We start from the raw sequence: 26,807 nt of genomic DNA, 5'->3' as shown, positions 1-26,807 counted from the left end.
GGTGGCACGCATGGCTAAAACATCAACCAGGTGGTGGTTTGAAATTTCTCACCTTTGGAAGGAGCAAAAGTAAGCAGATGGCAGGCCTTTAGGGTCCATAGCACATTGTCAACAACGAATTACAGTCCAGAGGGGAATGGGATGGCTGATAACCTCCATCCCATGGTTCCATCTGCTGAATCCTAAGCAAGACAGTGCATGCAGACATGCAAACCCAGACACTGACATCTTGTAAGCCTGATGTAGAACTATATGAAAGGTGAATGCGGAAGAATTTGTTAATTGTTTTCAGGATATATTAAGCAGCTGTCCTGGAAAATATGTATCTAGTTTTAGTGGTTCAGTACATCATAATGAGGCAAAATGATATTTAAAATTGAGCAGAAACTGGCATTCATCCTTTGCAATTCTGTGAAAGGTTGTTAATTATTAAGAAAAAAAAAATTATATTTGTTAAACGAAAGTTCCAAATAGTTTTTCTGAATAAGAGTATAAAAGGTCATAATAAAAGAGTGATGATGTAACTAAATTAGATGGTCATTCAAAGGGATTCAACCTGGCATTTGTACCTTCAACACAAAGCAATCTCCTGACTGTTTTCAGGACACCCATTCAAAGCCCCTCTTTGGGGTGATCTAAAAAGAAAAGCCTTAGAAACCGCAAGCAACGCCAATTGTTGGAAAACACATGCCAAGTCTGTCTTTTGTCCTGTTGAAACAAAGTGGTTCGTCACGTTCTGTACATTCACCAGGTTTCAAAATAGGCTTTCATTACAATTGGGCTATCTAAATCCTATTGTGACAGGACAAGGCAATGTTCTCAGAATCAAACAGAAAAGGAATAATGTTGTGTCTAATTGCAGTTCCTTCACTATATTCTCCAACTGGGCTTAATCTAGCTCCATTCATGTCCATGCTAATCACAACATAGTCTGTGCTGCAGAATTACCGCCAAACATAATTCAGGCTATTATAATTACACAACAGGCATTGGCAGGGGCCTCCAAAGCCATCAGTATGAGCTACATAGATACAGTTAGTTGTTTTCAGTGATGTCTTCATATTAGAGGGCTTCAAGGAAGAGAGGACATTAGATGTTACTATACTACATCCAGCTCCCTGCAACCAGTGCTGCAGCCACCGGCTCATTCTCTACAAAACCTGCTGCCCACACAATGTTGTTCAGCCTTTTTGTATGTGACGGGAGGTCCCCCCTCCTGCCACACTTCTATGAGGAGTGGGTACAGTAAGATATCAAAGCCTCTACCGAAACAACAGCTGTTTCTACTTATGTAATGGCTGCAGGACGACTGTTCATATCCTGGCTTGTTGAAGCTGTCACAAATCATTAATCTTGGGCCTGTCTGTGGGGCCACGCTGTCAAGTTGTTTTGGACATCTGTGGCTAGACAGAAGCAGGACACATCATTTAAGCAGGCACCTCACACCTTCGCAATCTTACAAGATGGCTTAAAATAATCTGACCTCACCTGCAGCTCCGACGATGTCAAACTGAAGTATGTTAATTAAATGACATTGAACCTCTTTGTTAGTGTGAGGCTGATAAATGTAAAACCCGGTCCGTGCTACTCAATGCATGTGTCTTAGTAATGGATATAAGGGTTAAGTAATGTCTCTCTCTGTCTCTCTCTATCGCTTTCTTCATCTTCATCAGCATATGAGAAAAAAATACTACACACAATACATATCCTGTTTTTTTTTCCTCTTCTGTTCAAGGAGGACTACAAAAAAAAATCCACATCCTGACAAGTGAGCACTGAAGAGAGCCATTTTTTGATAGAGGGGTTTATGTATGTCTGGGTGGATGTATTGCTGGTAACACACTGCAACAGAGAGTCCTGCAGAGGTACCTCAGACCGAATAGCACATCAAGGGGCTTAGCTGCAGCATTAGTGAGGTCTTAAGTAACTTTTCAATACAGCAAGACAGTGAAAAAGAGACAGTGAGGGAGACTATATGCCCTCTTCTGGTGGATAAATGCAAAGAATTCAGGAGAGTTTGGCTGACACTTCCTGAGACCCACTTGAGATAATATGCTTAATATTACTCATTTGTATGACACTGATATTATGTATAAAATGTACAATAAGCAATGCATTTTGTGTTTGCCAGTAACAAAGCATCAGAATGTTGCAAGTTAATACATTAATGTCAGAGGAGTAACTCTAGGGGTAAATGTGTTTTGTGTTAAGTAGATTAAATAACTGCAAAGGTGAGTTATAACAGGCATTTAATTTTGAATGGAATGTGGAGATGAAGGCACATTGTCCAGGATATAAAGAAAGTGAGATTTTTTATTTACTTTTGATCTACTTATTGCTGATATTCTGCAAATAAGACCAAATGAATTATAAAGGTATTGGACCGTTAAAGTGAGATTTACAGTTTGGCTCAGCTCATAATTGCTTTTTCAAAGACTAGCCTTGGAAGTAATTAGAGGTTGGGGTAAAAACACCAACCGTTCAGATAATCAGCCTGCCATTAACACCTTAGGGGCTGTATCCGTTATTAGCTTGACCCTACTTGGAAAATAGACTCTCCTCACCTGATCTGCAAGCTTAACTCTTCAAACACAAAGTGTTTTGATTAGTGGATTGATTAGCACAAAGGTCATCATGTAATACTTGCAGTATATTCGTGGCCCGGGAAGTTATTGACTAAACAAAGTCAAAGTGTATGGCGTCATATTTTTCAGCAAGACTCTTGTTTAGCTGCCCCATGTTGAGCAGTGTAAACTCATTAGGCAGCCTCTTTTTTCCCCCGAAACAAAATGTCCTTTTATTGCTTGACCTTTCAGAGTGGCCATTGACAAACTTGGGATTGAGTGAATTGTGTGAATTTCATTATGGAGAGAAACTCATCTTTATTGATCAAATTAAGAGGCAGGTTGCAAGAGGGGAGGAAAGGCTGACAGGTGTATTCTGGCGATTATAATCCCAATCATCGGGCTCCAAACCACCATTTCAACTCAGCAACTTCATTTTTCATTCTGAATTAGCTTTACTGGACAGGCCTGATTTACATGGATGAGTACATGTTCCTGTTGAATTCAGGGAAGATATGGATTAGATTCAAACCCTAAGACTGTCAAAAGACTTGTTGTTGTCTGACCATATGGTCAATGTTCATTTGGCAACAGGTATAAGGTGCAAATAAGTGTGAATAATATACGCCTGCTTTCACATGCCAGTGCCTTGACAGCTTTAAAAGGGAAACAATACTTTGCCTTCAGTGGGCAGTCATGCAGTTTTATTTATGGTTAATTTAATTTATTTACAGTATTTCATCTTCAATAATTGATGCACCATCCATGGATCATTCCTTTCACAAGGAGGGAAGACAGCATCCTATTTAATTTTGTTATTTTCCCATTAAAACCTGAGAAAACATCAAAGGCAGAATGATTTAATTAACAATGTGGAGAGTCTGTGTACAGCCGTCTGCATTTTGCAAATTACTCTTTGCTGAGAATAAGAGACTTATCAGGCCCATACAGACATCGCTGCACACCTCAAAAGAAGTTGTGTTGACACAAGGAAGGGGAAAATACATGTCTCCCTCAGACAGAATTATCCACTTCACAGGTATTTTCAGTTTACACTATCCAGGTTGGAAAATTAATACCCTTTCTTCTTCTGCCAGTAGAGTTTACAATTCTTTGTTGTGTTCTCTGTGAAGTGCGGACTGAACGTGGAGTAGACGCAGAGTTAAGTGTCGTATACGGAATATCATTGTGATTTGCTCCTCATAGCATTTCAGTTCTTGATAATTGTTTTTGACGTGAAAGCGTTTCTAGGTAGCTGTTTCTTAATGATTACTCCCCTCTTGCCACTTGGGTTTGGGAGCTTTCAGTCTGTTTATCACAGGTCGTGGCTAAGATGTACAATATAGTCGAGAAAACCTAGAGAAGAGCTCTCAACATGTTAAATAGTGAAAATGAATAATATTTCAGATGAAAATGGAAAGAAATATCAGCTGGGGCATGTTAACCACTTAAAATGGTAATTGTACCACCTTGCTCTTTAAAGACCTATATGAATCACAGAGCAATTGAAATGAAGGGGATGGGAGCCGACATATTCCTCGCAGTCTCTAAGCACCGAACACATTGTTGAGATTGTTTCAGTGGTGCAGATGGTTTGTTTAAAGGTCTCTCATACAATACTGTAGCATGCAGTGTTCTTTTTTTCTGAACATCTCAGTGTTATCTTAGGCGAGGTATGATGTCTGATTATATTTCCATAATGAATTATGAATAGAGATGACTGGGGTCATATGCTTGCAAATTAGAAAATTAGTTTATTCTCCTTGTCAAAGAGATGGATGCTTAACACCCAGCCTTCCTTACGTCTGACTTCGATATGTTGACTGCCTGTAAATAAGAGCCACTGTAAATAAGAGGGGATGTGTGGGTGAGGAGTGGAGGAGAGATAATGAAAGAAATGCTACAAACACTGCTGTAGGAAACCATCACTGGATGGTGTCCAACATAAAGCTTTTCCTTATTGTAAGGACAACTTGCAGAGGAAGTCGCCTGATCCAACGCGTACTTTAATTATAAAGCAGAATACCTACACCTGTCCCCTCCAGACGAGAATGAAATCTAAAAAACAAGCAAACAACAAGAAGAAAGCGCATAAGGGAAAGAACAACAAGAGGTAGAGACAGACAGAGAGAGTGGAGGCAAAGACAGAAGGAGGAGGGGAAAATAATGCTATTTTCTTTCTAGGGGTGACACTTGTAGCCAATTCAATATCAAACCTATGTTTTGTTGCAGTGTTCCTCCTCCTGTTTGACATTTCTGGGTTAGAAAGTGCCTATTACAGCTCACCATTGCCATGTACCACGTAAATTCACATTAAGATACTTCCACGAAAATGATCCTTTTTGCTGTCGAGGAGTGATCCTGTCCTCTTATTCTGGTCATGAGCGGGCCACCACAGGTGAAGCGAAGGTAGCGCACGGCAGAACACTGGCGCAATGGAAATGTCACATTTGATAGAATCACTTTAATTACACACGTGCACTAAATTGTCCCTCAGTGCCTGTGCATTGTGTTGGCTAAAGCCGCTCTTTGAATGGCATTCTAATTCACGTTATTATTTCATGGGACAATAAAGAGAAAGCATGTGGTGCTTTATCATTTATTTTAATAATCATTTTAATTATAGCTTGAATCAATCACAGGCGACCTTTAGTAACACTGGATGAGGAACCGGCTTCTTGCAAAGAGAAACAATTAAGCCATCAGAACATGATGACAGAGGCTCTAAAACTAGTTTGGAACAATGTTAACAAAAATAGTTTTACTACTACTACTACTAATACTAATAATAATATTTACTGAGCTTGCTTATTTCTTCTTTCTTTCCCTGTTTAATTCTATTTTGTCTTACACCCTGACTGTTTATTGCAGATAATGCTGGGAGGTGGGGGTGGGGTGGTGGGGGTGAATGTCATCAATCAGCATTAACCATCAGCTCTGAGCTATTGACTGATGATTCACCACGGCAGAATCTCTTCTGACTCTAAAATGAAAGGCAGCAGCAGCGGCGGCAACGTGAGGCAGAGACACTCAGTTGATTGGCACCTCATTGAGTCTGGCAGGGGAGCCTTTGATTGCACTAGCTGTCAATATCAAGTAATTGTTTTTCTTACATACATGGTGCCCTCTATTTTTTTTTTTTTTTTTTTTTGCAGGAGGGTCTGCTTTTCCATTTACCTGCATGGCACTGTGCAGCCTTGTGGAAGTTTTGCTTTTTTGGAAGAACCACATTTTTGATACAGTACTAGTACACACATTTGCTGCACCAACAGCAACCATTTTATTTCTACATTTCCTCTCTTGTTGATACTGTAGAGAATACTGTTCGTACTGTACTATCACCCAATATGTTATCGTAATATTGGTGCATTAGGATTCATAACCCATACTAGACAGCTAGATTAGCTGCATATGGCTGTGAATCTGTCCTTCACAGCTACCCTAGGGTGTATCAGAGTAGCCAGTTATGCCTTGAAGCTTTAATTGGGCCCCTTTCAATTATCACATTCAGTGTGTTTCTGGAATACATACACTGAGCACACTTCTGTCTTGACAAGGGTGAGCTCAGCGTGTATTCTCTGAAGTCAGGCTAAAATTGAGTTTAAATTTCTTCTTAAATGGCACCCATAACTGGTCAGGGCTAAGAGCGCAACCCTGTTCTCCACCCCAAGGTCGGTGGAGAAGACAAGATTTAATTGAAATTGAAACTGTCTACCTGATAGTTTGAAATAATTAGTAATATCAGAGTGGAGCGAGGACGAGTCTGGGATGATGAAAAATAAAGAGAGCATCAGTCCCAGATAAAAATGGCAGACTGGCGGCAAGTCATCAATTCTAGTGAATTGAATGTCACTGTGATTGACTGGACTTGATTCTGGATGTCACACATGAAACTCAATCAAGTAATGCAAACAAGACATATGATACTGAAACTTTGCCGGGGGTTTAGAGAGGTGACTGGCCATTTTTATTTTCTTCGATAAGGCAGGCGTATCGTGGGAAATGATAGACTGTGACCCAGAGTCTCATGCAATGGCTGCTAAATACTTGCAGAAACTGAGCATCTTTTCTCTGGCAAATGCAATATTATGGATGCATGGATCCCAAAATCATCTACCCTGTACTAGTAGCTTTCTCCTCCCACCCGTAAAACAAACTCTGCCACCCCTCAGCCCTGAAAGACTTCAGAAGTCACTTCGGCGGGGCCCAACATTTCCGCACCAGTTAATAAAGGGGAAATGAATTGTATCAGTGTTGCTGTCTTTGCTCATAGTGAGTAGGAAATTATCATAGAGATGGGTATTGGTGCCTTCGCACACTGAATTACATAGAGAGCGAGCCTGTTTCTCTCTCTGTCACATATTCACACACTTGCTCGCACACGTGCACACAGGTTTGCACGCACTCACACAAACACAGCAGCTTGAAATAAACTGCAGGATGAAATTGGTTATAGTGATGTCATCGCCGCAGCAGTGGCACTGGTAAGACAGGAAGCCCTGGCAATTTTCTCCCGCGATTCTACAAACACCCGGACATGCTAGTGACATTTAAGGTTTTTTTTTTTTTGCTAACTTTCTCTTTCTACATGCCATCCCCAGGCTCTGCTAAGACATGTCAACATTAGAGTGGATACTAGATGCCAGGCAGAGGAAATGTGACATACCCTTGCCTCTTTGTGGGTGTTTGTCGTGTTAGAGGAGGACGAAACAACTGACACAAAGAGGATGGCACCCTGAGACAATATATACAAGCGTCCTCGGGGTCTGACAGGCACACAAAATCAAAGATGTGGGGTGTTAATATCTGATAGTTAGCGCTCGAGGCTAAGCGGCATAAAAGACATGGAGGTCAATGGGTTGCTTGCAGTCTCTAGAGCACAGTAGTTGCGTGGCTATTTTCACCGTCTCCTCCTCTGTGGACTGCTGTAGCCACTGGAGCATTCTCTTCATCATCACAGACAGAAAACAGTCAGCGAACCTACTTCTTGCTCGTGTCCTTTATTTCATTCGAATTTTTTTTTTCCAATTCAAACTGTTCAGAAGGCAAAGAGAAGCTGTTAGATAATGCATTCAGATCAGATAATAGGCATACAGCTAATTATTTTTAGGAACTAGGTATGGCCAATTGTTTATTACAATCAGTTCTTCAATATCAAATATGTGTGCCGTTACCCGGTATATAAGCAGAACTGAACTGAGTCATAACTAACTAATTCCTCATTAGATTCAGTTATGAGTACATTTATATTTACATTTACACATCGTTATACAAAAAAACTAAAAAATAAATAAATAAATAAAACAATACTGAATAATATCACCACTCATCTTTATTATGTGCTACAGTTAATAGTACTGTGTCACACTGGTAATACGGGCTGCAGAGTCAGATAATTGTGTTTATGTAAGAGTAACAGTGTTTATGAAGAGACAGCCTTATGGTTATTTGGTCTGAGAGTTTGTTTCACTTGGAGTGCTGATGCAAACAGCAGCAAAAACTAGGCTTTTTCTATCCTGAAGTCACTACAGCAACAGTTATTTTAAGGCCAGACACTACAGGCAAAAAACACTGGGTTTTTTCTTGCTCTGGTCAGTTTTGAGAGATTTGGCTATTTGCCTTCTATAAAATGTCTTCTTTCAGATGAGTGAAAAGAAAATGTCCAAAATACACACTTAGGTGTTTAGTTCAGATTTCTGTTCTGAAAGTATGTTCAAATTACAGCATATTTGATTAGACGATGCCTCATTTGCATATTTAAAGATACCATTTCAGAACATGTGTGATACAAAAAAGTAATGGTCTAAATGTAAGAAATCAATAAGGGAGGTTTCATGGCGGTGAGGGAATTTTTACCCTTAACTATCAAATGATTTTAAGCATCGCAAATGTTCAACAGTTCTAGTTGATTTTAGCTTTTCTTCCCAGATTTTTGAAACACGTTCCCGTGTCTTTGCATTATTTATGGGCTACACTTTATGCCTTTTTTGCTTATGTTCCAGCAACTGCCATTTTACACACTCCCTCTCGCTCCGTGTGTGTATCTGTATCTGTCGCTCTTGCTGTTGTGAATGTTAGTTGACAATGCCTGCACTCAGCACACCCCAAATAAAGTGCGTAGTGACAGAAACATTAACACAAGCCACTGAGTACCTCTGTGATTTCAGTGAGAGCATATCTGTCAGCAGGGCCCGGAGGAGTAAAAGGCATATATCTGAACTTTCAACGGCTGGTGCTTGGGTGGAGGATTGTGACAGTCAACATCAAAACAGTAAAAAAGTAAAGCTGTGATTTCTTGAATGTGCCGCTTGTGTCTGCTTTCATGTTTGCCAGTGATACATTATATGACTTTTCTTCTGCTTTCAAGAACATGGCGATGCGGATGAATTAAACATGTTAAGCAGGAACAGGTCTTTCTCTGAAAGCCTTACCCTTTTCATGATAACCCCTTTTTAGACATTCAGTGGACTTATCACAGCGTATAAATAGGACAGAATTCATTATTCAGGGGAGGTTTCAGTGAAAAATTAATAGTTGTCCCCGGAGGAGGGTCTGTGGCGCTCCGGAAAAGGAAAACCTTTAAAGTGTACATGCACAGGGGGATCTGGAGAGCGTCTGCCCCTCATACTAAAACCTTTACCATGCTACACTTCACACTGATATTGCAAATATAAGTTTTCTCAGCACTAATGACTGTGACTAATACCGTATACAGACGGCATTCATGCCTAAGCTCTCCTCAAAATATTTTGAAGATGAGGAAAGAAAAGGAAACAGAAAAGGGAAAGCGTGAGTGTTTGCTCCTGACACTGACACCTCATATAGATTACACATTTTCAGCATTGCCAAGTAGGACAAAACACCGAGACTTGAGCTGTTGACATCTGAGGAGAGACTCCTCTTTTTTGTGACTACACTGACTGATTTCACTTGGAAATACCTCGCTGTACAGTAAACACACTCCTCTGAAAAACACAACAAAAACTGTACAGCAGGTCCTCCTCTCAGCTCTGCCATACTATAAGAGATTACAATTTTCAGCATGCCCAGATCACTCATGCACTGAATTCATGCCGCCGCTGGTGCTGAGTGGTTTTCAGCCTGCCAGTTATCCGTTGAAAGATGGGCTTCACGATGCCTTTGTATCCACTTCCTATCTGCCTGGCCATGGAGGCAATAACAGTAATGTATGGCTAAGGGAAAACAGAGCTAATCATCAATGACTGCAAGATATATAGCATATGCAGTGGCACCTTGTTTATTACCCTCTCCTCATGCTGAATCCATCGGCTACACAGACAGGCTGCCAGATCCGAGAGCTTCTTCAATGTTAATTTGATTCATTCTTGTTTTCCATAATAATTGGGGGCAATGGGTCAGTGTGATGAATTTGCTTGTTACATGACACAGGATGTAGCACAGTGGTGGCTGCTGTACAGTTTGTCTCTCCAGTCTCTCCTCCATCAATGGAAGTGGAGGCCTCCTTTTTTTTTTGGGGGGGGGGGGGGGGGGGGGGGGGTTAGCAGTTGTAACAACTCCTCGCGCAACTGGTTTAATTCTTTGAGGACCTGCTTACGTTTCGAATCAGCTCCTAATTTGATTTTAAAAGGAAAGCTAAGAGTGTCATAAGTGACATTTACATTTTTAGATCAAAGTCATTTCCTAAAAATCATGGTTGTTTAGAAAGTATTCCTGCTGGAACAATCCAATCTTCTTGCAAATATCAGACAGCTTTGTCAGGTCCCACTTAATCAGTCTATTTTCCTTTCTTTCTTTATCCTTCTAAACTATTTTCACTTTCTTTTCATTCCACGCTTTTTATTTTCATTTCCCAGACCTCACATTATCTACACCATATGGAAATGTTCAGACATTCATCCGTGTGCAATGAATTTTAAGGTGGATTCACGTCCTTTCTTTTAATCTTATAAATATGCATTTATGTATTGCTTCCTTGTCAGTGACGGCACACCTGCAGTATATCCACAGTACTGTCCAACGTTTTCCAAGTAGACTCACAAAGGGGAGGATGAATGGATGTGCATGTGTGAAAATCATGTTTTAAACTGAGAACATGTATGTGTGTGTGTGTGTGTGTGTACGTGCATCTACATGAGCATGCCTTGTGTCTCTACCCCCCATAGAAACCCTGCGCCTCCTCTTCTGTGTGTGACTGTGGTGATGAGCGCTGATTGCAGATTGTTATGGTGTTTGCACCTCTCATCTATCTGGCCCATGCTGGGTATTTGGCCAGGCCTGATTGTGTTGATGGTGACACCGGCATCTTGTCTTCGGGAGGGGAGGCCCAATAGTGGTCCAAACATAATGAAGGAGATGTAATCAACCAATGTCACACACAAAAAGTCAAGTGTCAAGAAGAAAACTGTTTCTGTGTTCTACCTTCCCAACTGTGCTCTCTGTTGATGGAAATCACACAATTGCAGCTGTTGATGTCTGGGCTTGCTTCTTTGTAAACACTTAGGAAAATTTGAGGTGTTTTTTTTCTTCTCCCTTTCACAACAAAGGTGATCTTCGAGGTGAAGAAATTTACATTAAATTTAGTCTGTACATTGTGTTTGTGTTGTATATTCTCAGTGGAGAAATGGTGCTTCAGCCTGCAACATACTTTTAATCAATGGTAACAAAAAGAAAGAAGCAAGCGCTTGGCACCGGGTTGTTCAAGAGATCCTTTCTCTCTTTGTGCACTTTGTCCTCTCGCTGTGCTTTGTCATTTGTTTTGGTGTTCTAATCTCAGCCAAGTCAATAATATTCTTTGTTGTCTGAAATTGTGTGTCGGGAACAAAAAGGCCTCCTCCTTTTGTTGAAAGTACCTGTCTGTGACTTTTCACTCTCTCTCAGACTCCCAGATAAAGTAATCATTAGATGTTGTTTTCTGCTTGCAATTACTTTCAGTTACAATGAGTCAAACACGAGAAAAGCAAAAGGGGTCGAGAGCAGACAAGGCTAGATGGATTACAGGCGAGGAACTGTATAGGTCCCCCAAGTGCTGATAAATACGTATGTGACTCAGAGACTCACCGCGTCTCAGTAAATGCATCAAAAGTAATTAGTCTAGAGTATATATGGACAACCTTGCTCCCCTCTTATCTGCGTCACATTGTCTCCATAAAAAAAGACCATTCACTGCATGTGGCACTATTTGTTTGAAAAGTTGAAAAAGAGGAGCAATGGCCTTGCCATTTCTTATACCTCACTTTGTGTCGCTGCTGCAAAGAGTTGCTGTGAAATTTATGTCTCAGTGAAAAAATCCACTACGCCATTATTGTAGGTAACTCATTAACATTCACTGGCATGCAGCTCTTAGACCATGAGATCACTGATGAGGATGGCCATTAGATGAAGAGAGTCTGCACAGACACATTTCCACTGCTTCCTTCCTCATTCTAATATAGTTGATAAAATCCCACTGTAGCCATCTACCCCAACACTGTTTCTTCTAGATCTTAATACACATCAGCCTCCTACATGGCACCACTGACCTCTGCAGCACAGTTGATCGCCGCCTTCCAAAGAGCACGGCAAGTTTTTATTGCTACAATGGAATATTTACTTCCTCCTCCACGCCCTTGTCAGCAGTGACAGTGACAGCTCTCATGGCCTTCGCTGAGGGATTATACTGTACCTTCTCCTGATAAAAGTGAAGAAAACCAAATAGCATTAGAGTCTGACGTGCAGAGAAAAGTTAATTTTCAGACTCATTGCCATAGAGACAGGCTTTTTTTCCCAGTCAAATCACAGACCTTGTCGGCAAGCCTGCATATTCTTATTTCATTGTCAAAATAATGTATATGCAGGACTTGTAAGTCTTGCATATAGCTTTAATTCCTTCAAAACTATGAATCAGTCATAAGTGTACATCACAAATAGGAGCCCAAAGAAAGGAGGAGGAATGGCGAAATGCATCAAGCATTTAAGCATGCTGTCTCATATTTGTAATTCTGTGAAAGTGAGACATTAGTCTCTCCTTCAAATGATGATTGCCAGAGCTGTGATGAAAGTAATGGCATCTCTCTTTGCAGTGCAACACCAAGGGGTTTTAATAGCGCTATTATTATTAATGACCATCCATTTGCTTATACAGATTGTACGTTTGGAGTGAGTATAAAGCCGAGTGAAGTGATAAAGTCTTGGTAATTACAAACCCAATTATTTCCACTGAGATTCTATTTGTTTGAAAGAATCTTCCATATTCTTGTGTTTCTGTCTTTTGGTCTCCCTCCAGAAACGAGACACGTGCTCATGTACCCTCCGTGTCTCCTTTTCTCTGACTCTCACTCTCATCTCATCTCCTATTCACACAAGAACGCATATGATAATGATAATACTTTTGCACTCATGACAGCTGTAGTAGTACTCTAGTATGGTTCCATAACTCATGATGAAAGGCAAGATCTCCATTTTTAACATCTCATACTGCCAAATATAAGCTAGTTTGCATTTGTCTTGTATTCCCTGGCACCATTAAACCTGTTGAGTCCGAATTAATTGACAATGAAAAGGGCAGAGCTATCGGTGATAATGCTTTGGGTGGTTGGTGGTTGTTTTTTCTTGGCATGGTTACATTGTGGAATATGTATAAACTCTCAGACTTTTGTCAATGCTGTGTGAGTAGAAGAAAACAAACTTTTGAGCTTTCTAAGTCTGCAGAAAATGTTAGAAAAGAAAACAACTACACTGCATAGTGACAGCCCATTTATCACAACCTTAGACAATAAAATGAAGAGAGTCCAATAGATGAAAAAAATATAGATTTACAAGATTTCAACAGTGGCGACCAGACTGCAGTTATAGGCTGGACGAGGACCCTTTTAAATCATAATACAGCACACATGTGACACAGAAAACAAACAAATAATTTGAATATGGCCACAACCATACATGCTGACACCGAGGCAGTCTGTAAGGTGTCATAAAGCTTTCATTTGACAATACATGAGTTTGATGCATATATGTTTCAGGCTAAAAAGTCTGCACCAGTTAACGATGTAGGATGAGTCAGGGGCCTAGTCCACCTTCCTGATGGCTGTTTGAGGAATTTAATGTCCTAGATGCATGCAATTATCCTTTTAATTAGCAATAATGAGTTTGTGCATGCTGAAATAATAAGTTGAATCGTGATGTGTGCAGACCTTAATGTGAAGCTCATCAAGATGTAACTAGCTCTGTCAGTAAATATCATCAACTGTCATGTTAAATATCTCATACTATTGTGCTAAAAGCCCTGATCAGCCGGCTAATATGCATCCTAGCTGTGAGTGAGTGCGTGTGTGTGTGTTTCTGCCCGTCAGAACATGTATTTGCATTAATGAATTTGATGGCCACCGGGGAGAGAAATAACTGAGATTGAAAGCATACCAGTATAATGAAAAGGTAAAATACAATGCTTAGACACAAAATGCCAACATTACAGACATTTTAAGGTAGCACTTGCACTGTTTATCATGGCTAAATCAAATAATTACAACATCACCTTGATGCCAAAATGTTACCAATTATCTTTATATTACCGACTTCGTACTGTAACCTCGCCATTAGCATGCTGCAGCACGGGCCTGAAAATTTGAATTACTGCTCATTATTTGAACATTACAACCTGAATTCATATCCAAAACAAGAATCGCCACACAAAACAAATGTAACCACAATGACCCTACAGTACTTTCTCCACTGTTGTAGAAAACTGTAGGGGAAACACTGGTGTGCAATGCATGGCAGTTAATTTCAAATTAGGACATTTGTTTTTTTGGTTTTTTTTCCTGGGATGATCCAGTATCAAAGCTACACTTAAAAGGACAATACCATCATCAAGTCAGCTGCACATCAGCTGATTGGCATGTTACAAAGTGTGTTTGAACAGCGGACTAAACAAGTGGAAGACATGCACTTGCACATGACTGGACTGGCTGATGTCTGTTGTTGTGTACTGAATTCGACTGAAGCATCTTTAGTGATATTGGTGTTAATGTTTTGGGTTTTATCCCCTGAACTAAAAAGCAACAGAAATAACAGGTCCAACCCCTTTGCAAGTCTGAATTAAAGATGTCAAATACTTGCATAATAGAGAAAAATTTGCAATACGTGAACCTCACCTTTTGTGCAGCTGAATGGCACACTTTGATTTGTCCTGTATTTCTATCTATTCCAAAAAAAAGAAAAAAAAATGCAGTATTCACATGTTGTCTTACACATGTTCAATATTTATACAAGCTGTAATGTCTGACCACGTGAAGGGAAGGTCAGCTGAAGGTGGATGCATCAGTGTTCGATCTGTGGCTGGCCAAAGGATGTGTTGATGTTGCAGAACAAGATTGCTGTAGGCTTCCACTGGTATTGACCTTGCATATGACCATAAGATCAACTAGAAACCCAGAACTGTGGCGATCCAGGGTGTCTAGAAATACACAACAGGACCAGTAATAATAGATTACCTCAGCTGAGTCAACCTGCAGGCTTTTTTTTTCGTAATCGAAACATGAATTGAATACCTCCTAATTTAGTTAATTTAATTAATTGAGGTTTGGGGGAACCTGTATTAGATGTCAGTAGTAGAGAGTAACTAAACAAGTATCACAGTTTGGTTTCAACCACATCACCACCGCTCAGTGAAGATGAATCAACTCACATGTGAACAGTAGGTCTGATCCCAGTCATGCTGTCTATTAAACCCAATTGTTTGCCATTATCCCCACTTGTCTGCCATTCAAATTTCCTTGAAGGAAAGTAGAAAAGAACGTTCTCAGCATCAGGGGATCTGTGGCGTCAGTGATGTGTGATTCCTCCCGAAAGCTCCGCGGGGTACAGTTGTTTCCCCTGAATACAAAAGACAGCGGCATCACAAGCAGGCTGCGGCATACCTCTAGCTGACGAAAGCAGCCAGAGCTGTCAGCGACATCACTCATGCCGTGCTCCCACCCTCCCAAACCCGCCACTGCCTATCCAAACTATCCCACTGGAATAGAAAATAGTACAGGCCCATGTCTTTTGGTGAGGCTAGATGTGAAATATTGCATACAAAATTTGGAGATACTGAAGGCTGTTGACACAGAACCGCTGTGAGCTCAAGCTGTGTGAAGTCACAGAGCCACAGACTACCTTTCATTTGCAAAGTACGCCATGTTTAAGACAGCTTCACCTTTGGCTGCGCTGATCATTTAAAGTTGAGGAGGAGAGTGGAAACCTGGCAAAGACGCACTTTTGAATGTGTGCGTTTCTGTTCGAACCCAGAACATTTATTTGTGTGTCCAGGTGCATTCTTGTGAACTAAGAAGTTTATGCTAACAGCATTACCTCATCAAAAACGACTGTACACTGAAAAGGCACTGCCAACAGCACAAAACCCTCAGAGAGAGATTGAGTCAGGGCACGGCCGAGACTTGGCCCGGCCCTGTTGTGCTAGCTCAGAGAATGAGAAAGCAGCATCCATTTTTGCCTTAATGAAGTTAGTGACCCTCTGAAAGGTGACACATTTACCGCCCAGGGGATTTATACACTCCTGTTCCAAGGCTCCAGTTCAATATGGAGAGGACAGATTTGACTCCACGTGAGCACTCCAAATATATCCTCACAATTTATACCAGGTGATTCATTTTCAGACACTGCTCTCATAATTAAAGTTGACGCTGTGCTATTCAATCTGCAGTGCCACAGAAATATAAAAAAAGTGAGTGCGTTGGGATGTTATACAACAATCTAGATAGTTGTGGGAGGCCAGACTGGTATCACTAACGCAGACTAATCAGAATATTCATTTTCATTTTGTAGAATGCCATAAAACAGTAAACAAGGTGGCCAGAAGATTTGCAGATTTCTGTGGAGCAGAATTACACAGAGCATGCAGAACTTGTGTGCATGAAGGAAATAGTCGTCCCTGTGTACTAGGGTCTAAGACCGCTTAATTATTTATAGCATTCTTACTTATGCAAATATACTAAATAATTTCTACATGACAGCTTGAAGCTGAAGCCTAGAGGAATGATGTGATGTTTGAATGAGGACCTCTCCTTCCTTTGCATGGCCTAGGAAACATAACACTGCAGGCTCCTGGTTGCCTTGGTGCACACTGTTTTACATTCTAATTATCTGGCTTGACAGGCTTTATTGCTGAGGCTCAATGCTGAGGCCTCATCCCAGACTCATTTCACATGTGATGTCAGTGCCGGGATAATGAGATAAGATAGTCTGAGTGCTTAGCCTTGCCCAGTCACCTCCTCATTCAGTTTTCATTTTTTCTTCCCTTCCATGCATGCCACTTGAACGCTGCCACAATTAGCCACATTTATTAATTGTAACTGGATATGCTAAAGATGCTCACAGGAGCCTGGGATAATGGTATTTTTCTCCCTATTTGAGTTTTCTTATTTGACCAGATTTATTTTGGATTCTGAGAGATCAAAAGGCTTTAAGGTGTGCCACATTGACAGTGATTAAAATAAACAATGCTTTGTTAAGATGTTCATTAAATATTTAACACAGTAAAGCCAATCCGAGACACAAACAGCAAGACATTTTTTTCTCACTCTAATTAAGCTACAGGGAATTCCTTGCATATTGTAGGTAAACAGACAGAGTCATGGGAATACCAATGGAAATTAAATGCTCTGCTGGTGTTTTTCTCATTACAAGATGAAATGAAACATTTATCACTGACTTTCATTTCACTAAAAGGCTGACATTTTGTGGGTCAACCACTGATAAGGTGACAACTTTATTCTATTTACAATTCATTCAGTGCTTTTACCGCAGCCCATCGCATTCCAGCTACAATCCCTGTATGTTCTGACCTGTTGGATTAACTATGTGGTTTTCCTCTTTCTCCTGTTTTGCAGCCATTGAGGTGAACCTGCAGAAAGCCTTGGCTGAGGCCTCTGAGACCTGTACCCAGGAGTGTCTGATACTGGGCCACTCTGACAGCTGCTGGATGCCACCAGCCTTGGCCCAGTTCCAGGGTCCTGGTAGCAACAGCCCCACCTCCACCCCTACCACCGCCGCTATCACCGGTACAATGCCCTCTTTTGGCTTCCAACAGAGCTTTGCCCGGGGAGCCAAAGCTAACATGGGCAGCATGGGGGTCATGGATGGTCGCCATACCCTGGGCAGGTCTGTGCCCAAAAAAGATGAACTGGACAAAGGGATCAACCGGCCGCAGTTCTACAACACCCTGGATAGACACTGCAGTAGTAAGAAGGAGGACCCCGTCAAGGTCATCCCCCTTGCGAGTTTCTCCTCCCCCGGGCAGCAGACCACTGGTGGGGGCAGCGGCTCTTTCTTACATGAGCACCAGCTGTAAGAGTAAAAAGACAGATCTTCATAGCCCTGACATGTGACTCTATCAGTAGATGGCTCTTTGTCAGTGACTTGATGATCAGTATATATGCGTACTTGCGGAGGTACGCATAATTTGAGTAACTTTGACCAGCTCCAGCTCAATTTTACTAATGAAGACATCTGAGAGTGGATTCGATCATGATGATGATGTTCAGGCAAAATCATATGGGATCAGTGTGACAGCTAAAGCATTTGAAAGGACTGAACGTCTTGACATAGCAGGCCCATGTATAATAAATAAAGGTAGTTCTATACCAAAGTAGTTCCATCACAGAAGAAAAAAAAGAACTTTTGCTTTCAGTTTGGTGATGTTTGCTTAGTGAAAGGGCAATGTACGCTTTAAACTCGTTGGGCCCAGCTTTGTGGAACTGTGTCCTAAAAGACCATTTCCTCATGCAGAAAAACATGCAAATACAGTACTTTGTGTTGAGTGAGCTAAATTGGGCTAAATGTTAATTATGAGCTCTGGGTGGATGGTGTTTCTGTTTAAGTTCTAGTGAAGTATTGCTCTGTATAACACGCAGCACAAACTCCTTTGGTGGTGGAAGATATTTCTTTTGTCTTGCCTGAACGTGTTTCAGAAGTCTATTTTGGTCAGGGGACTGCAGAAGGATAAAAAAAAAAAAAAAACGTCTACAAAGCATAACTAGGCCAATGGTAGACAACACTGGTAATCTTTTACTTTGCTTTTTCTACATTTTCACCATGGATCAGTATACAAATTATAACCGAAAAAAACAACCTATAGCATATACAAACACACATACCCAAGATGTTTTCCATATGGTGGTTGCTCCATTCCTGCCAACTCCATTAAGAAAGTGTTCGCTAACTATCTCAGTAGCTTAGCCTTGAAAGGCGCAGACAGATGCGCTCTGGAAACGTACCTTTTGTTTCCTTCCCTTTGTTTCTATTTCTCACATTTTGCTGCTCAGAAACACTCACGTGATAACAGCTATGGAGCCAATCATGAAGTTTTCAGTCTAATTACTTGATGATGTGTGATCTCAGTATCTATCCTCACTGTGGTTCAGAGGTCTGGAATGGTTCTTTTGGTCAGCCAGAAACATGCTCTGCTTGTGCAGGTGCAATGAAAAGGCAAAATAACAGCTTTATACGCTGCCTCTCTTCCCACCATATCATTAATAACACCAATTGTTCCTGCTATTAATTATTATTGTGTGTTTTCATACAACTCATTTTGGATGTGAAGTTTCTATTACTAGTTTTACTATGTGTTGATGCTGGAATAATATACCAGGGCCAAAGAACTTCTTCAGGGCCTGAGTCTAACTAAATTATTGATCTTAATGCTTTTTGTTTTGGTTTGTTTTTTTTGCAGTTATCATAAGAATAGGCATTGGCATAATTTGAAAGGACCTCCCTGCAGGCTGCCCCTCGCCATGGTTTTATCATACACACACTGCATCAATGCCTGCGTGTGTAAATTGTACTGATGATGATAACTACTTCAGACTAACTCGCTGCTGTAACAGATTGGGTGCAGTATAATCTATTGCTACAGCAATAAGTGACTTTGCTGATATCCATTTTTCTTTCTAGTAACATCCAAGCCAGGTGTCTACATCATAAGGTATATGATTCATGCGAGTCATTTTCTTGTACCATCTTGCAAATTGGGAACAGGCCTAAATCTATAGTGCAACGTGGCATTCTCGAGGGAAAGTGCGAGGCAAATTGTGTTTGCATGCTCTTAGCTACCACACCTATTCTCTCTGATACTTCGGGTCAGGACTCTTATCATTGTAAAGAGGATTTATCTGAGGCTCGTTGAAATGATCACTTAAAGGAACAGCCTGTCAAGGACACATAGAGGGGCAATTCAATTTCACCTTGGTCAATTACAGAAATGAAATTAATTCAAAACAAGCAACTTGAATAAATCGCCCCATAAACATTGGTAGATTAAAATGTGCCTGTTTGGGAAACCAATTTCAGCTCATTTACTAATATTGTTTTCGCTCTATCACTTTTCATCTCATTTCATTGTTATAGTCAGACCAAATGGAATAAACAATACATATTTAATCAAAAGGAGCACATATCAAAGGGAACATACATCATGATGTCACTGGAATTGGAATTTTATGTGTCTGACAAATGCAGATCCAACAATTGTGATATGATCCAAAAGTGGCCTCAAAATCCTCTTTTCTTATTTTCTGTCTCTGTTTACAATTATGTGAAAAAGTAGGGCAAATAAATTCCTAGTTGGATCATTTCAACAAAAATAAATCTAAAAAAAAAAAAAATAATTATGTTTTATAAGAAACTTTGCCATTCATTAACAATAAGAAGTTCCGACATTATCTCTCATCATCTGAGAGAATATCCATGAAACATGTATGGGATAATGCACTGTCACACTGTAAGAAAAAATGTGATTGTTTGAAATGATCTATCCAATCACATGTGTACAGTAAGCACAATATTACCTATCTGTAACCCTCACTGTGTTTTAACTTACTCTGCCTACATCACTCCAATTTACTGTAACGTTGCAGCAGGTACATTAATTGAAAGATTATCTTATAGAGGGAATAGTATAATAACTGCATGAATGTACATCTGTAGGATGTTGCTTTTGATACTTACATGACCTTTTTTTGTCTACTGCAGTCCTGTTTTGTTTTACCATATGCCCTCCTAGAGGTACAAGTAGTGGTGTTTTATTCATTTATATTTCAAACAAAAAGCATACGATATGAATGTGCATTTGGCTCCTCTGAGTAAGTAGTGACGCTCTGTGTCAAAGGTTCATCTTTCATCTTACACAAAACATGATGAAATAGCCAAAATGTCAAGGCTGATCACAGGTTTTCACTTTGCATGTTTCTGCTCTCACTGTTATTTTCATACTTTTCTAATTCCCTCTGCCCTAAAAGTACAGCTAGTATACATAAAACTGAAGATTGCGTTTTATTTTCAGACTTTTTTCTATTCAAAATGTGTGTCATGATTACCATGTCAACCTGTGTCTAATTTGCATGAACTGTTTGGACTTCCACAAGGCATTTTGACACTTGACTGTGTAGTCCATGAATCCATCATTAGATTCAGTGTCAGTATTGATGTTTACTGCTCTACCTGTTTGTCTGTCTTATGGAACAAAACAAATGTTACACAGTGTACACATTCAAACTTTGTAAAGTGTGCGTACCACTTATGCCTCTACGTACACACAAATATCTATACTGTCAGGTAAACTGGATTTTAAACTGTACATAGCAGTACCCCGAAGAACTAGCATAATGGTTACAAACCGGAAAGACACATTCAGTAAAAACTAAGGCTAAAAACTGGAATTCGCAATGTTGATAAAAAGGAAAAAGGGAAAATATAAGAAGTGATGAGATGACAATCTCTGTTGTAATGTTACCGGATACATATGCATAATATTGATGAGAGTTTGTTTGAATGTGTTTATCTGATTTTGTTTGTGTGTGAAGGACTGTGTGACCAGCGTCTCCTTGCATGTATGAGTGTGTGTGTGTGTGTGTGTGTGTGTGTGTGTGAGTCTGCGTGTGTGCGTGTGTGAGTGTGAGTGTGTGTGTGTGTGTGTGTGTGTGTGTGAGTGCGTGTGCGTGTGTGCACATATGTGTATACTGGCACGCACTTTGCCAGAATATTTTATGTACACAAATGTATCTTGTACAAAAACTATATCAAAATATAAGACTTAAGTATATGCTTGTAAATTAGTCATCAGTGAGTCAGGTCAAGTTTGCTTTGAGAGAAGGCTTCAATGCTTGCCAGCAAATCTGTATTGGTCAGTTAAAGCTATACAGTCTGTGTTGTCATGCCTTTGTAAGATATACCATTTAAATCTATGAAAAAAATGACCTTCCATATGGTGAAATGATTTTTCTTGTCATTGAATTTTACTTGAACCATTAAATATTGAGTCCTCAAAGTACGCATGGATCACGCTTGTCCTTCACTTTACATTTTTGTTTGGTTCAGTTGCTCTGAGAGCATTGTCACATCAGTGATGTGACATGAGAACATACTGTCACTGTATTCCAATTATGGCAATTTACAAGCAAATGATACAAGACCTATCAAATTGGACATGGCATTTCACCTTCATCATTTCTGGAAATGAATATGCCTGAGGAAACAATCCAACCTATGCACACTGAATATGTGTATATTTATTGGAAAAGAAAAAAAAAAAAAAACAATGGAACTATTATTAAACACAGGGACACCATGGAGAGTAAGCTCACGAAGGGGGTTTACTACTACTTATATCGCTGCATGTCTGTTTTGAGGCGCATGTGGCTTTTTGTTATAATTACAGCAAACAAAAATCCATTAGCCTCTCTGTGATACTTATGAGGTAAGTACCCCACTATTTTTCTTTAGTATTTAATGATAAATTGTCACTGTGGTGATATACTGGCACATAAACGCCCATCCTACAGATATTCTTTTTCCTTCTCGATTGGCATCAGCTATTTCCAAGGTTGATACAATCACATGGGATTTGGAATCTCAAATTTTCCTGGAAGCTAAAATACGTATAACTTTGCACTTAGCAGATGTGTATCAGTGTCTGAAATGCAAACAGACATGGATGCCTCAAGTGCATCATTCAAGGTAGCAAAATTAACCCTTTACCATTCCAGTAAAATTAGCCTAAAACTGCAATAACTAACTTTTTTGGCCACTTGTGATCAGCAGAACAAACAGGGATTGAGGTAAAACCGACATAATGTCACATGTACATTTGTAAAACATTCTTATTCGCGTCCACCACACTGAGCAACTGAGCATTCATTTGTAGTCGTGTCTCGTGCCATCTGGTGCATGTACTGTAAATCCAATACTCTCTTTTTAACTCTCCATTTGGCCTCCACCAACTCCTGAGGAAAGTACCTGGATCTTTAGCTGCTATATTCCCCACTATCTTCACCAGGTTGGTCTTACCACATATATGAATAATCCCATGAGATCATGTTGTTTCTATCGCTACCTTCCATCCCACATGATGTGAACGTGGCATCTAACTACAATTTTGCTCAAGATATCATGGAACAGGTATTTTGACACCATCCATTATATAAATAGTAACCTAAATCCATGCTCTGGACTTAAAGGTGCCCCATCTCTTACTGAAACTCAAACTGCTGATTTTTCGTCAATATAGCACACCAAACGCTTCAGTTATATCAATGAAACTCAAATTTATGTGCTGAAAATTGTTTAGGCCTTTAAAATAGCACGTGGCACCTTTAGAATCTAAAGGGCACTTTGATGTTTTCTGTTTAGGAAGGGCAGAGCGCTCATCGATCAATTCCGACAATTTTGATTTCGGCCAACAATACAAATCAATGAGCTTCCCGTCACAAGGTCACTCCTCTACTCATTAGACTGTCCATCCATTATCATATCAGCATAGCCCATAGACTCTAGGAAGTAGCCTATAAATTTCAGAGGAAAATCAATACATGACAATAAACCTTAAGTTTAGCCTTTTGGATCTCGGGCCAAGAAGAAAATGTAAGTTTAAGACTAAGACTTAGAGAGTGAACAGAAGTATCTACTCATTCGTGTGCTGTGACTGTTCAGAATGACAATTTTGATTTACTTTAGACTCACTGTGCATGATCATTTCTCAGTATCTTCACTGATACCCAGAGGCGGTCTACTCTACCTGTGGCCATTTGGCCTTATATACAGTAGTTACAAAAAACCTTTTTTCTAGCATTTCATCTTTCATTTTTGACCCTTTTTTGTAGTTTTACTAGACTTGAATTGTGTATCTTTTTATCTATTAATTCATTTATCCATCCATGTAATCCATCCATCCATGAATGCATCCATCCATCCATCCATGAGCTTTGATGCCTCTAAGGCAAACTCTGCAACAGCTTCAACAATCCCCCTGGGCTATGTGTCCTACCTGAGGCCCTTTTGCCTCAATGCTTTATCCACTGTTCTCTTATGAATACATACAAGCCCTGAGACAGGAAACCTCAAGCTTACAGTGCTGTGCAGGGGTTGATGTTCACGACAACAGGACATGACAGGATCTCTCGGCACTGACTCCCAACTTGCGCGACACAAAGAGCCATGTCATGTACCTCGTAACATGCCAAAGGCTTGCTGGACTGTGTCATCTTGCCTCATCTTCAGCATATGTTCAGTCCCCAATCTCCTTAAGAGACCGGCTGTGACCTGCCCCATTAGTTTTCCATGGTAATGGGCTAATAATGAGACAGTGACAGTGCAGAGGATGTCCACACTGTCAAAACACAAGCATACCCAACTACACCAATCTGCATTTCCAGTAATTACTGCATATTTGAACAGAAAGGACTTTGTCAACTTAACAGCACACTCAGTGCTTGTTGTCCCCCCCACTGCACACTCACACACATACACACCCTCCATCCCCATGTGCTAACAAGCCAACTTATTGTAAGCCTACTTAGTTCTCAAGGTGTCATCTGTTGAAGTGTCAGGAGAACATATAGAGATTGTCAAATAGTACACTCATTTCAAATTGTAATTAAACTGGCCATCAGGTACCTTGAGGCTGTTTAGTCAACAGCAGGGTACTAATTACTATAAGATGACCTTTGGAATAATATCTGGTGAATTATTCATCGTTGAGAAAATTGCTTCGGAGACATGCCAACGACATCCAAGGGACGGCAGAGTGTACACACACAGAAAATTCCACTCAAAGATTTCAGGCTGGCCATGAAAATGAGGTCAGCAGATGGATGAAACTGTAGCTTCTTTTTTTTTTTGCTTTTTTTTTGTGAGAGAAAACGAGATTAGCCCTGACAGACAAAATGAAAAATTTTCCGACACAAAGACAAAAGTTATCGACGAGAAAATAGACCTCGTGTAAAGGATTTTGGAAAGAGAAGATGGCCTGCCTTTGGGTGGCTTAAGAGTCAATATTATCTTGCTGTGCAAGTTTACACTTCTTTATCGTGGACTCCACTCTGCTGTCAAATAAAACCTTGTAACTTGACAGTTGTGCTATCACAACTTACCAAGAAATAAACTTCATTTTAAATCAAGTTAGATCTTACAGTTTGCATGAGGATGTTAAAAATACATATTAAAAAAAGCTACTTAGAGAAACAATGCATATTATTTTCTATTCAGTGTATGTTTAAATCTATATTTGAAACCCCATTGAGATAAGAAATGGTCTTTGAGAGAATATAAGATGAAAGAATGTCGAAGAAAATGCATAATGTTACATAAAAGAGAGTAGATGAGATTAAGACAAAGGGAAATACTAAAAGAGAAAGAGCGATGAAGCAGTGGCAACATATTTCAACAGATTCATTCTCCTGCTGTGACTTTCAAAACCACTAACAGCATCTACTCCCTCATGCTTTAAATGTTTCTGTGGGGTATTCTGCACAGAGAGGGCAGATGTCCTGAAGAGTTTCTTTCTCATCTCTGCTCAACCTTCAGGGACACTTTGCAGAAATTACTCCTGGGACCTTGCACAAAACTGTTCTCCACATCTCTGTGCGACATAAATACATAAACAGCGGGAAAACTGGTCCTCAAAGCTGCACCAACACGTGGAACTCAAATGACAGATGAGCCTGAGTGAATGAGAAATCTGTGTGATATGTGGCAAATTTTTTATTTTTTTTTTTTCTCCCCCTGGACTATCTACTTGCACAGTGACAGTGTCTCTGCTACTGAGCACAAGAAATTAACCAGTGGACTGACCACCATGACAATGATATTAACCATATGGCCAGCCCCTCCGAATAACCACATTCAGTATGATCGCAGTCAAGTATTTATGGGAGGTTTTGAAAGAGGGTCAGAGACAGCGCTCTTCACTGCCATCATAGAGGACCCAAATGATTAGTTAAAATTTGGGGTAATTGGTAGTAATTAACATTGACCTTGTCCTCTTGGACATTAGAGGAAAGGAAGCCATGCCAGAAATCTCTCCCTGCCATTAGAGAGCAATTACTGATAGGAGACAGTAAACCATACAGCAAAATAAAGTCTATGCAGCTGTGTTTGTCTTCATTTCAGAGCGCTTATTGCACACTTCTGAAACCTTGATATGAGAAGATTTAACAATGTATTAAAGGTCATTTATGTATTTTGTACTTCAATGGCATTAAACTTTTTTTTTCCTTTTACTGGCATTGTTGATGCTAAGTGGGCACTTCTACAATTGTTCTGCACTCCCATTCTCAGTGATCACAGCAGTACACAGTTGTCTTCATTGTCCTGTTCTTGGCTTGTTTTGAATGAAGTTTCACTCTCTAAGTTTTGGTTTGGTAGCTATCATGCTAATTTGGTCCTCTGGTTAGTCTTGTTATCTAGAAAAACAAAGCACTCCTTGTGAACCTGAGGGTTTTTCCTGCTAGGAATGAGAAAAAAAACTCATAACTTTCTTGACTTGAGTTGACTTGAGCCAAATGCTAACATCAGCATGCTAACAACTGGTAACACGATAACTGTCACTGTAGGTTCTCCTACATGTGGCGTGGGGTATTCAGAAGGTTGCGATCTCATCACCAGATGCAACTAAATCCTACACACAAAGTTTGACCCACTGGTGGTGCTCCAAGAAAGGTCAAAGGGTCACCAAAGTCATTAAAAGGAAGAAGTTGTTCTAACCTCATCGTGGTAATTGATGAAAAATCATGTGATCACTAACGTCAAGAGGTTTCACCCTGTGGGGACCATGATTGTCTGTATGAAATTTCATGACAATTCATCCAAAAGCGATTCAGATATTTCAGCATGGACCAAAGCGGTTGCCTGCTAAACAGACCAACACTGACATCCATAGAGGCACACTACCAGCATGGCTTAAGAAAAATTCAAAAATACAAATGCATCAGTATAAAAAATTTAAATTCATTAATA

At 40.1% G+C, this 26,807-nt stretch overlaps 1 protein-coding gene across 1 annotated transcript in view; it reads left to right on the top strand.

The window, feature by feature from the left end:
- The window catches only part of pcdh11 (protocadherin 11), a 123,977-nt gene extending 105,400 nt beyond the window's left edge, over window positions 1-18,577 (top strand). The window contains exon 7 of the mRNA XM_076739531.1: window positions 17,411-18,577. Coding sequence (XP_076595646.1) covers window positions 17,411-17,871 — 461 coding nt within the window. The 3' untranslated portion in view covers window positions 17,872-18,577. The remainder of the gene's footprint in view (window positions 1-17,410) is intronic.
- Window positions 18,578-26,807: the final 8,230 nt, after the last annotated feature.

This window comes from Chaetodon auriga, chromosome 9 (genome assembly GCF_051107435.1).
Source record: "Chaetodon auriga isolate fChaAug3 chromosome 9, fChaAug3.hap1, whole genome shotgun sequence".
In the NCBI taxonomy this organism is placed as follows: domain Eukaryota; kingdom Metazoa; phylum Chordata; class Actinopteri; order Chaetodontiformes; family Chaetodontidae; genus Chaetodon; species Chaetodon auriga.
Note: the sequence above shows the minus strand (reverse complement) of the source record. Positions and strands in the feature narration are given on the sequence as shown.